Genomic DNA, 13282 nt, shown 5'->3' with positions numbered 1-13282 from the left:
TTTTGAAGTTTAGAGGGGGGAATACGTAATTTTAAAGTTTTTGAAGTTTAGAGGGGGGAATACGTAATTTTGAAGTTTTTGAGGGGTATACGTGAAATTCCCCCTTTATTTTATTTCGCTGAAATTTTTATGGATTAATTCATTTAATTGTGTGCAAGATTGTACGGGAGTCGGCAACCATATCGAAGTACTAATATTTTTTTATTAATGTAGGTTTAGATTTTTTTTTCTTTTATAATTTAAAAAGTCAATTCGAACTGTTTTACATGATCTTATATATAAATGTATGTAGAAATAAAATTTTATATTTTTTTTTAGAATTGTTAACTATTTTCTAGATAATCACTACTTTTGAATGTTTCAAAATCTTAGAATCTTTAAATCAAGTGTTTTTCTATCTATTTAAAAATTAATATGTTTTTTAAAAGTGTAAAATTTAATTTTAAGTAATTTTTATATGGAGATTATGTTAAGAAATTCGAATTAATGTTTAAATTTTGAAAATGAAGTTTTGAATACGTAATAGCCTCACTCAATTCTATATTATTAAGATATTTTGTTTCTTATTCACAAATATATTGTTACTAACAATGAAACGGAGGTTGTTGTCAATATTTTGACCTTCACTAAATAATTCCATCTTTTATACGGAAATAATAATCAAGTTTAATTCCGAAATTAAAACTTTTGAATATATGTTGGGAATTTGATAAACATAAAGGTCGGACTTAGTTCATCAACATCTATTTTCTTTTGACACCAAAAAGGAAAAAAAATAATCTTAGATCAGAGTCGTCACACGACCTTTAAGTCGGGTGTAAACTGGCGTTTCTATTCGAAGAACGTTGTCTTTAGTTATTTACATAGCATAGTTAGAAAATTGAGATTGAGGGAACTGAATAATTTAATATAATGTAATTTTATTTTTATAATAAGCTAAAAGAAAAAACATTAACACATACAAAATAGTATGAAGTTTTTGAACAAAATTATAATTTTTTAATTTATAGGGAGGTTTTAGTCTCTTTTTTCTCACTACCATGTGATGTGCTCAACTCCAACTATGTAGTTTCTACCCAGTCTGTTTCAAGTTAGGAAAATGGAGGATGATTCGTGATAGGCTTGGCAAGCCAGCGGTAAAAAAAAACAATCACTTTATGAAAATGAAACCTTCACGAATTGGGACAGGAGTAGTACTAGGATGGGTAACCTCTTGGGAAGTTTCTGTGTTGCTGATTCCGGTTGGGTTTCATTTCTAGCATGCTCTAATTTGTCAGTGTCGTTCACATTCTAAAGTTGTATAATTTGAGTTATCAATGTTTCTTAATAAAGAAGTTAAATGGAAAGTCTGACATTTACATTTTACATAATTTCAATTTCTGTTCTTGTCAAAAAATTGAAAGAATAAATTATTTGACTGTAATGGTGCGCAGATGTCCTTTTACGGCGGACAAAACAGAGTTATCAAATGCTCATATTTCATGTTCAGTCCCCATAGTCACTGACACATGGATCAGGATATACAACCAATAATTTCTCTAAAAGATAACAACTTCAGCCTCACCAAATTATGATATTTTTGCATCAACAACAACAAGTCCTGATAAAGGCTACGCAATATATATCCTCACCAATTAATAATTATAAGAGTACATATAATTACATGCAGATGGAAACAAGAATATTTGGTGAAATTTGAAGGACTTTTTGCTTGCATACCCAACCTTTTTTGACATCAATTTTCTTATTTTTTTTATATTACATATTTAATATTTTATACATTATTAATGAAGTCTGCTCTCCTTCCAGAGTTACCTTAAAATTTTGGTGAGACGGGGACAGTATCCCAGAACGGTCAGGAACCCAGATCTTCTAGCCACTATGCATACACAACTCCGTGTGGCATGTCACTGACACCTAGCAATCAAATAACTAAATTCCCAGAATAACCTATCTTAAAAAAATTATCACATGTCAGATAAACGCCACACCAAAATTTGCACCGTACGCGCCGCAGAATATTCAGACTTACAGGTGGGACCCTTGGAGGGGTCAACCTGTGGTCCCTTGTCCAGAAAGAGAAACGGCCACATGAATCCAAGAAGCTTCACGTGCTTGGTGCCCACTTTCTCCGCCAAATCTCGTGAGCAAATTCCTGATCTGCTGCTTTCCCTTCACCGGAAATAATGCCATGATAATATCTTCTTTTTATTCTCTCTCTCTTTTAGGCTTTTAGCTAGCAATCCATTTTACTTTTTTTCTAATATGAATAGACAGCGGTTGCTCCCGTTACCTGTCCAACCAATTTTATTAATGTCATGATGAAATTGCTTTAGGTACCTCTCTGGCTGAGATAATTGTCATAACAAAATGTGTCAAAGGAAACCGCTATTATTAAAAGGAAATATTTGGATGCATGTCTTTTGTGTTACAGCTTATCCATTGTAATCCGCATTTCAAATTTTCAGTGCATCCAATTGACACACTTTTGCTGTGTATGATGAGAACATCTTTTATAAGAATCACCCAACATTTACCAAATTTTAAATGTGAGACAGCAGTCACAGCACTATAACTATGACGAGAACATAAATTCATTGTAATTAAATAAAATTTGTTCATCTCTTAAGTAGTTGATTCTTAATTTTAATAAAACTGTTTTCTTTACTAAAAAATAAATAAAACTGTTTTCCAAATTTCGAGTCAGTCATGATGCCTTAACATCGAATTGATATTCAGGTTTCAAATGTTATGTTACAATATTTTGTTTTAGCAATCTCAGATATTACTTTTAGAGCACCTACATCCTATCAACTCAAATAAGTTTCTAAATAACTTTTAACCAATTTTTAGAAATTAAAGTCTATTAGGTTTCTAACTCTCATATCTCTAAAATTAATTTTAAAAAATTTATTGAATCACATCAGCAATAAATTAAAAATGATAAATAATTTGAGCTAATCATAAACAGTTTCTTAATAAAAAAAACTTTACTGCAAGTTTTTAAATAAAAAAACTCTCCCATATCCCTGAAATTGAAATAGAAACTGTCACGTCAGATTAAAAACTCTTATAATTAGTTACTTAAAATACTGGTCCAAATTGGCCAATAGAACATGAAAAAGTTAAGACTACAATTCCAATCTCAAAGTTGAATGACTAATACATAACTGTTCATGCGTTAATCAAATGGTTACCAGATTTCGGAGTCCTTTTACTTGGGCAAATCTTATCCGCAAGCACAAGGAGAGAATTATGGGTCTTAAAACAATCCGGTCTAATTTGATTAAACTATTTTAATTGCATTTTTAATAAAGGGTTAGTATTTTTTTTTCCAATCAAGTTAAGAAAATTAAAAAAAGTAGAAAAAAAGAAATCTATAGACGTGTTGCGGGTCTTACGAATTAAAACTCATTAAAAATCATTATATATGCATCATTTGTAAATTTCAAGTACTTAAATAATGAACAATATAATTTGAATGAATTTCATCTCAAAGTTAGATTTTAAAATTTCAAGTTATTTTGTAAGATTGGCAAAGCTATCATGTTAAATCTAATGTCAATATATATTATTTTGTAAAAGACAACATTTAATAAAAGAGAATCTCTTTGATCTAAACTCTGGAACTCCAGAGCCTTATCCAACCAAGTAAAGAGTGCTCGGCCTAACAAACCAACAAAGCATCCTTTGTTCTTGAGTGAACCACAAGCACAATTCCGGATCTAATAATACCACAATAATTTGACTTGTCGCTCCTGAGCTCTATAGGCCAAGTGGAGAATAGCTGATAGCCAATAGGGCACTCACATGTGAATCAGTAACTACCGAGGACCAGCCAATCCACCATGCTAATGGAAACCAAGTCAACAATGCTGGGCAGCACTTATCCTATTCCCCAATAGTTAAATTAATAAAAAATTAAATGAAATGAAAATTAAGGTACTAAAATTACTGTTCCCACCAGAACCACCAGCACTGTATGGGTACATTCTTTGACCTTTCTGACCCAAAATAGGACAACTATTTGTCTCGCATCATGCACAGTATGTACCAGGCTTTTCTCTGTAAGCTACAATTTACCAGTAACACATGCTCAACAAGCGAAATAAGATATTTTCATATCAACTATGAAATATTTATTTTAAAAAAGTATAATGTGATGAATATAGACATAGGGTTTGAACTGAACATAATATTTTATTTCACCAATTTACTGAGTTTACAATGTCTGACGTGTGTCTATCAAAGGAGAATAAACAATATCACTATCGTCACAGAAAGATTACTTGGCATGATCCAGGTGCCAACCTCACCATGCCATCTCTGATACAGAGCATACAGTGTCCTTCAGATGACATTATTCAGATTACAAATCAAAGTTTGAGTGAAGCAAACAAAAAATTGGGGCCCGCAGGAATTTATCGTACTCCACCATCCAGTGCCAAATATTGTGTGCCCCTGCAACCCAACGGGAGAACAGAAACGTCTTGAATTTATAAAACAGCAACATAACTGACATCATTAAATAAATTACATATCTGATAACCTTAAGATATACTTACACCACATGCACACAAAGTTGAATACAGAAAATGAAATGCATCAAGGTCCATACTTAAATTAGTAACAAGTCTAGAATTTGAGTCACCTAACATTGGTTCATGCCAATTTCAAATTTAGGTACACTAGAACCCAGTTTTGCTTCAGGCCAGATAAATCGCATGTTCAGGACATGATCATTCTATTGACATTACACCTTTCCCTAAGTCACTTACTCAACTCTAAAGGTAGCTCCTTGCTTTGTTTGCAAACCAATTGTGATTCAGGTGTCATCCCCTCTACTATCACTGGTTTTGCTACATGGTAATTTTGTACTCTCTCCTATTTGTCTGGTTTGTATTTGAGACTGTCTTTTAAGCAAGTCCATAGTTCTATCATGATTACACAAAGCTGGGACTTGTGCTGCAGGTAATTTGAGTTAACTAATATTCGTGTGCGATTAGGTTTTCACTGGTTACTATTTGTTTTATTTAAATAAGTCATGTTTGTCAGGTTGGGAACATTTCAGGTTGTTGCTAAGTCAATCAGCCACAGTCTTTCTTTCGCATTAGTATTCAAAATCAGAAATTCCACAAATAAAATCCAGACCTTTGATCCTTATCTTATTCACACCAAATGCGTACAGAAAATTCGTACATTTTTACAGCTCAATTGGTACAAAATCAGGCGGCCCAAAAACGAATGAATCAAATAATACTCGAATCAAAATTTCAGTTTTTAATTTGAACAAATCACTTGGAAAAAGAACAGGATCAATGGTTTGACTGTTCATTTGGTTTTAGATTTAAAAATGATAATGTTTCGAGAGGTGTGATAGGCATGGCGAGCCAACGTAAAATACAGCCTCTTTATGGAAATGAAACCCTCCCGAAGTGACTCCGGCTGGGTTTCATTTCTAGCCTACCCCAACTTGTTTGGGACTAAAGGTTTGGTTATTGTTGTTGTAATGTTTCGAGAGGTGCAGCAGAACCGTCCTTTTCTTTTAATTCATAGTAGTTGGCTCTCAATTCTTAGATAGATTTTTAAATTGGAAATCATGAAGTACCTAAAATTAGAAATTTGCAATTAAGCAAAATACAAAAGAACTTTCCTTGCCAAAGTTGATTTTTGATAACAAATGGGCATAAAAAATAGCTCAAGACTATCAGTTCCATAACAGATCTGAAAGGAGTTGAATGATATTTGTATATTAGTTACCCAACTCAACTGAACCCAAAAGAGACTCGCACTGAGACTTTGAAATTTTAAATTGTACCATTCAGTTTGTCCCCTTTACCATACCACCCATTTTTATCATTTAAAAAAAAAATGTAATACAACAAAAAAAATAAAGGAAAGTATTTAACTGCATCCTAACACGTAATACAAGTAAAAAAAATAAAATTAATATGACAAAGTAAATAATTAAGGATATACAATAGAAGATACATTTCACAGACCACACTGATTAATTACCAGAAAAGAAGCATTAGTATTGAACTAGTACCAATTTAGCACAATAAACCTTTGCTTCAACTATGAGTCTACGAGCATGCAACTTTGACCTTGTAGAGAACTTTTTGTCCTAATTGGGATTGCAACCAAAAGAGTTACCACATTATGGCAAAGCACATTGACCTAAATATATGCTACAAGAGAGGGAAATTATCCAACACAGAGTAGCTAATGAATACTAATGATATGTTAAAGACCCCATCCCCACCCCCCCTTCTTCCACGTGTCGTCTCTGAGCCTCATTGTCCACTGTCCTTATAGTTGGCAGTCAATAGCATATTAACTCTTTAAAATTTTCTTCTGTTAATGAGATCTGGCATATTAGGAATAATTTTCAGAGTATAAAGGGAAAATGTCTGGATATGACACTGCATGCCACTAAGCAAAATGTTTGAAAAGATTGCAGGCATTAAATTTTGGATGACCAACTAGGAGATCAATAGATTAATTGCAACAAAAAACTGATATCATATAAAACACAGAAGGTCTGCCTTTGCAGATTGGAGGTGGAACTGAGTTCTAAGATGTACTGGAGCTGTGGCCGACAGATTAATTGATGCAATTCCTATCCATTCCAGGTATCTAGATGCAAATGTGCTCATATAGCCCACTGTTTAGGATATAGACACGATTGCAGCTCTATTTGAGTTTATTAAGTGGGGTGGGAGGGGTGGTTACAGGGAGTGCCGTACCAGGCTGGTACTGGTATTCCTATAAAAGGCTAAAGGCAGCTTGAGGAAGAAATGAGGGGTCTTGCATTTGTGTTATGGTTTTATGTTCCCATCCTAGGTTTATTGTTGTATTGAACAGTTTTTTTTTGTTGTTAATAGAAACAGGTGGGCAACAATGCTGATACTTTTCTTTTTAAAAAAAAAAAAATTGGCACAAGAATAGGTCAATAGACAACAAGTTGACAACGTAGAGCCCTTGTAGAAAATTGTGAAATTTACAGTTTACGGTAAGCATAATACACAGTTCTGAACCCCATAGCCCGAACTCGAAGGCATTCAATTACTGGAAATTTGCGGAGCTTATGGTTATTTACCTTTTTGTTCACACTAATAGAACAAACAAAAACCAAGCTAAGTGAACAAAGAACAGTTTTTTCAAATTGATTTTATTTATTTTCCATTTTGTTGGAAGAGATGTTTCCCCACTGGAGAGGACATCACACTTTTAAATTCACTCTATAAACAACATTAAAAAGGCAAAAAAATCTCAGATGTGCATAAACAGTAAGCATCAGAAAGATTAGGCTAACTGCCCAGTCGTCGTCATTCCCCCCCCCCCCCCACCCCCACCCCAAACATCTATTTTACACGACTAATAGGACTTAGGTCATGCCTGAACATTTTGCTGAAACAGGAGAATATGCTCTAAGTTGATTAAATTCCGAGCAAGACATATAAATTGCTTTCGAGTGTAAAATTGTCTAAGTTATTCAGCTCATTGAAGAAAAATGACCCAACATAACCTTTAGAATGGATCATATGCATAAATGAAGAGCACCAAGAGGGAGAGCATAGTCTTTGAAATAGAACAAAAACAAATGAAAGGATGATCATGTGATAAATCACACAAGTACTCAATAAACTATAGTTTTATTTATTGTAATGTTCTTATTCACTTGAGAATTTTCAGAATGGCAGTCAATTTTTGTCCATACAACCTATATAAAGCATATAGTAGCTCCCAGAGTAAGGACAGTAGACACTACTAGTCTCCAACAACCCGGTAGAAGATGTAAAGAACAATTTAGAATCAATACCAAAGAGTGGACCTCAGGATAAATTGACCTAAAAAAATCAAGATATCAACTTCGTCGTCTCTAAATGGATTTACCCAGACCCCGCCACCAAATAGAAACAATCTTCGTCGTCTCTAAATGGAGTCTGTGGCGCTCTTATGGTTGACAATGAGATTTTATAAAATAAAAAAAATAAAAAACTATATTTAGGCAGGCACAATATGATTTAAGGGGCAATTAATCCTATACACTGTTAAGAAAATGCAGTCAAATTGGCTAATTTTGGTGAATTAGTAGAAATTAACTGGTAGTTAGCTGACTCTCCCTCCTCCTCTCTATTCCCACCCCATTCTCCCTTTTGTGCCTCTAAACACTGTTTTCCTCTCATGCCTGATCTAAACGCCACGCACTAGTACTTTCCATCTAGTCAAAACTCATATTCCAAGTGAGGTACTAACCCTTGAGACTCGCCATAAATCAATAGAAAAGAACATCCATAGATCAAGTTTTAATCAGATCAAAACAAATAAAACGAAAATTGAGATAGATGAAGAGTCTCACTTCTTGTGACGACGGCCACGCTTGGGTCCCCAGGCCTCAAGCTTAGCTAGGGGGCAGCCACACCGAGATCGAAAGAGGAGCACCGCGCGCCCATTAGGTGGGGCCATCTTGCGGAGCTCAGCACGGAGGCACTCATAATCAGGATTGTTCCCACCCTGTCCTCCCTTCCATGGAAGTGCATCAATATCCTTCCACATGGCAGCCGCCACGGGATCGCTGATGGGTTCGTCAGTCTGAAGCTGGACGTCGAACTCAAGGGCTTTCTTGAGGCCGCGGCAGCGGGGGTTGCGGCACTTGCGGCGGGGGAGGTTGCAGCAGAGGAGGCAGATGGTGAAGGAAAAGGGAAAGGACATGAGCATGGGGGTGAGGTAGTGGAGAGGAATGGAGCGGAGGGAATGAAGGAGAGGGGAAATGAAAGGATAGACAGAGCGAGCGATATGGGAGAGGGAGGAGGCGACGAGGAAAGCGGAGGAGAAGAGAACAAGGATGAGGATGAGGAGATCGAGAGTGGCGGAGGGAGGATGCTTACAGGAGGAGGCGGAGAAGGAGATGGAAGGAGGATACGGGTACGAATACGGGTTGGATTTGTGAGAGTGGATCCGCTTGGAGTAGGAGGAGGAGGAGGAGCGGAGAGGCATGATTGAGGAGGGGAGAGAGAAGCGACGGAGCATGACGATGCTCCTGCTCAGAGCCTCTTTGGAAGGAGACTCGGACTGGAGAGGAGATGAGACCAAACGAACCAAGCAAAAAAGCTTACTTCCACAACCGGTAATCGGAAGTTTCGCTTTTGATTATTCTTTTTCACATTGCGTTTTTTGTTATACGTGGCGGATTACTGTTGGTCACTGATTGGATGCTAAACTTTTTATTTTTTAATGACTGATGACTCGTCTGACTGAGTTCCTTTTGTTATCCGGTTCAGTCTTAGTAGAAACTAAGTCCGGCCCAAAATCAAAAGGCATATTTGGGCCTGATCCTTAGTGGGCTTTGGTCCATACAGACTTCTGGGTCGTCTTCGAGTTATATTGCACAAACTTCTCATCATATGACTTGCTTGTTATACTTAATTGTTATCATTATTATTGTATACCTAAATCAATATTCCATTCGATATGACTTATGACATTTAATTATGCCTAAATGAATAATAATTCCATGTATCTCCAGCTAACGTTGTTGAGATTCTTTGAGGATCTCAAACCTCGTCGCTGCAGTTAGCTTTGATATCGAAAAGAGGTAGGCGGCACGAAATATATATATAAATTAGATGTTATAGTAATGTATACAACGTTAAAAATGACCGATAAATATGGGCAAAATGCACTTGCACTTAAGACTCCCTAATTCAGTGAATTTTGAGCGAAGTTATTACAATTTGTGTCTAGATGGTAAATGGAAAAAAATTGCGGGCTTATTACACTGACATGAATTTTTATCGGCACAGATTAACTTTTCAAAAATAAAGGTTCAATTTTTGTACTGACATAAATTTTCGTTGATACAAGTTCAATTTTTTTTAAAATAACATTTAAAAAAATACTGAAGCGTATCGGAATCCTTTAATAAAAAAGGTAAATGGGAAAGGGTTCTTTGCCCAACCCATTTTTGTTCTTGAATATGATAGGAATTAGTTTATGCTCATTAGAACAAAAAATTATGAACAATAATGTGCGCTATATAATTTCATGTGGTAATGTAAATATGTTTGTAAGTTGTAACACTTCTTTTAAAAAAAAATATTATTGGCTAATTATTGCTAGCTAGCTAACCTTAAAAAAGGATGTGATTAGGAAAATTTATAAGAAATCTTGGTTCCTTCAAAAAGGCATCACAAATTTAAAACTTCAAAACTTTTGATTTATTGAATTTGTATGCTTTTGTCACACTTGGACAACTATGCCATGTTCCAAAAAATATAGTCAAAAGAACATACAAATATTATTGGCTAATTATTTTATTTGATTGTCAACAAATTTTTTTTTTACATTAAACACAAATTTGTTTATATGTTTGGAACTTAGTCCGGTAACCTATGGCTATCATTGTTGCCTATTTATAGGCGATGTGTTTACAAAAATTCCCATTAATTTTCAATCCTATTGATCAATTTGGGTAAAAATTTAAGAGAGTAATTTTGGCTTCACGCAGCGCACGAACTATAGAATCAAAACAGCGTTACATATAGTTTCTGTGCTGCATGAAGTAAAAACTTCTCTGTTAAAATATTTACCGATCAATTCACGTGACGACACCGAGGCTTCCGGATTAGCAGAGTTTTACTGCCTTCGGTCAGTTTAATTAAGCGGGTCCCGAGCGCAGAGTTTGTCTCTAATGTCTGCTGCCCGATTAGTTTGCCCAAACAGACCGTTCTTTCTCCTTCTCCGTACGATCGCTTGACCTGGTCAAAATCCGCTACGGCTAGTTCCAAATCAGAGACGCTGCTCAGAGATTCAATCTCTTCTCGAATCTCGAGCACTAGTGATAAAAAAAAAAAAAAATCTCTTCGAGCACTCAAGCGGTTTGAAAACAGCTGGAATCATCGAAATCGAGAAAATGCGTCCTCTTAAAGTCTCAACTATTAATTAGAGCTAAAATGACAGTCCCTGCTTAATGAATCATTAGCAGTCACTTTGCCTACTACTACAAAAACAAAAATAGCATAAAATAAAATAAAATGCCCCTTCCTGTAAATTTCATGTACTTCCCAGTCCCAGTACAGATTGCCAGCTGGTTGGCAGGAACACGCATGAGACGGAATCAGATCTTCTGCCCCCTGGGGTGCAGGAAATTCCTGCCCCCAGAGTCACTGCGGGGTGGACCCAGTTACTGTTAAAGGCTTTAGGGTTAAAATAGTTTTGGGTTTAGGTTTTAATAGGTACCCACTCTGCAGTGACTCTGGGGGCAGCCAGGGCAGACGATTCGGTTCCGCATGAGACTGATGGTAGCAGTTCACTTTGAAAGACAAACCCAGGTTTAATTCACTGATCAGTTCTTACCAATATGTAAAATTAAGTAGTTTTCATTTCATTTTCAAGGGCAAATAATTAAAGAGCCAACCTGTTAAGACATTGGAATTCCAAGCATAATTACCACTTGTCAGGTCCCAAAATGTTTTTAAAATGTGTGGACAACATATACAAGTCACTGAAATAATATATACACAAGTGGCATGTTTATAAATGGTTTGACTATATGAATTGATGACAAAGTGCTTAATTAATATACGGTCTAATATGGTTTTCATGCTGATTTCAGAGTTATCCGACCTTCTTGTATAGATTCTTGAATTGGTATGGTTTTACTAATTACACAAGTTCAATCATATCATTCTTCATTTTGTCACTTGATGCTTCTAATTTTAATTTTGTCATGTCATTTATTGACACGTTAAACATATATGATCATTTAGCTGTCAACTTGATTAGAGACTAAACATGCTACTTGTTTTTAGCTGTTATTTTTGCACGGTGATTTGAAAGATCTCCTACCTTCTTATATAGGTTCGAAAAATATAATGTTTAGACTAACACAAATTTAATCATGTCACTTAACATTTTTGTCACCTAACGCTTTACATGTTATAACTTTTTTTGTTACTTATTAGCATATTAACCATATATATCTTAATCTCATGTTGTCACTTTCCCAACAAGTGGCATGTTTAGTATAATGTGAGACTAATTAATATAGGTCATTGTCACTCGACTGTTAGACATGTACATGTACTAGTTTAGAGACTAAGCATGCAACTTGTTGTAACTGTTATTTTGTTGATGCCAACACATGCATGCATCAATATACCGTGACGTATTAAGGGACCCCCAATAATTTTCTTTAATTAATTTTTGTTGCTTATTAAGTGATATCTCCATATTTGATCTATTGTTCCGACCAATTCTTGTACCAAAATCTGCGTTTTAAACCACCAAATCGCGTATTTTACATTGAATATCCATAGAATGTGGTACTGCTGCGATTTCATTCTTATTTTGCAGAAAGCGGGCGAAATCAGGGAAGTTACTGAATTCTGAGACATCTGATGCGACCCTCATCACATCTGACGCGACCCTCATCACATCTGACGCGACCCTCATCACATCTGACGCGACCCTCATCAGAGTCGATGCAGGTGGCATCAGACCTGATGAGGGTCGCATCGCGAGCTTCCAGAGCAGACAGCAAAGCCCCAAGTCAGATCCGTTGCCTATATAAGCAGGTCCTATGCCAGAATTTCGAGAGCTTTTTTTCCCCATTTACATTCCAGAACACTTAGAGAGCAGAGATCAAGAGAGAAGAAGGAGATTGGAGCTTGCTTGAAGAAGAAGAGAAGAGAAGATTGCAAGATCCTCTCCAATCCACCTTGGATCTTCGAGCTTCATTATGATCTGCCTATTCTCTCTCTCTTTTATGCTTTCTTTTATCATGTTTGAGTAGATCTTTAGTTCCTAGGGTTAGGATGTAGTCTCTAAACTTTGTCTTTGAGTTGCATGTTGTTTTGATCTAAGTTTGAACTTGTGTGATTCTTTGTTTGAGTATTCTTTGATTGCTTGATTTTGATTGCTTGATTGATTCTTGATTGTCTACTGTTAGATGTCTATAGCATCTCTTCTAGTAATTTGACATTGATGTTTCTTGCAATTGTGATTGAGTATTTGAAGTAGATTTATGATCAATAGTAGCCGAGAGGTGAACTTTCCATTATCGAAAGGTTGTGGATACTTCTAGCAAACCAGACAATCAATTTAGGTTAGATCCCAGTAGGTGAGAGCTACAGGTTGAAGCCTCGCACAAGAAATCAACTTAGATACGAACACATGTCAGCTCTGCTCGAGGGCCATGCGACCCGCATCAGAGATGATGCGAGTCGCATCATACGGGTCGCATCAGAGATGATGCGAGTCGCATGATAGGTCCAGA

General features: G+C 35.8%; 1 protein-coding gene across 1 annotated transcript; it reads right to left on the bottom strand.

Moving 5' to 3' along the window:
- Positions 1-4180: 4180 nt before the first annotated feature.
- LOC144573038 (uncharacterized protein At5g19025-like) lies at positions 4181-9137 on the bottom strand. The gene is made up of 2 exons (XM_078322717.1): positions 8366-9137; positions 4181-4461 (listed from the first exon to the last, which is right to left on the bottom strand). The coding sequence occupies exons 1-2, from the start codon at positions 9034-9036 to the stop codon at positions 4422-4424; spliced, it is 711 nt and encodes a 236-aa protein (XP_078178843.1). The 5' UTR covers positions 9037-9137; the 3' UTR covers positions 4181-4421.
- Positions 9138-13282: the final 4145 nt, after the last annotated feature.

The sequence above is a fragment of the Carex rostrata genome, chromosome 21 (genome assembly GCF_964058835.1).
Source record: "Carex rostrata chromosome 21, lpCarRost1.2, whole genome shotgun sequence".
NCBI lineage: Eukaryota > Viridiplantae > Streptophyta > Magnoliopsida > Poales > Cyperaceae > Carex > Carex rostrata.
This window is presented reverse-complemented; position numbering and strand designations above follow the sequence as displayed.

Coding starts and splice junctions, on each gene's coding strand:
- LOC144573038 (XM_078322717.1), bottom strand. CDS start 9,036: ATGCTCCGTCGCTTCTCTCTCCCCTCCTCAATCATGCCTCTCCGCTCC. Junction 4,462..8,365: donor CGTGGCCGTCGTCACAAGAA/GTGAGACTCTTC, acceptor GTTGGGTTGCAG/GGGCACACAATATTTGGCAC.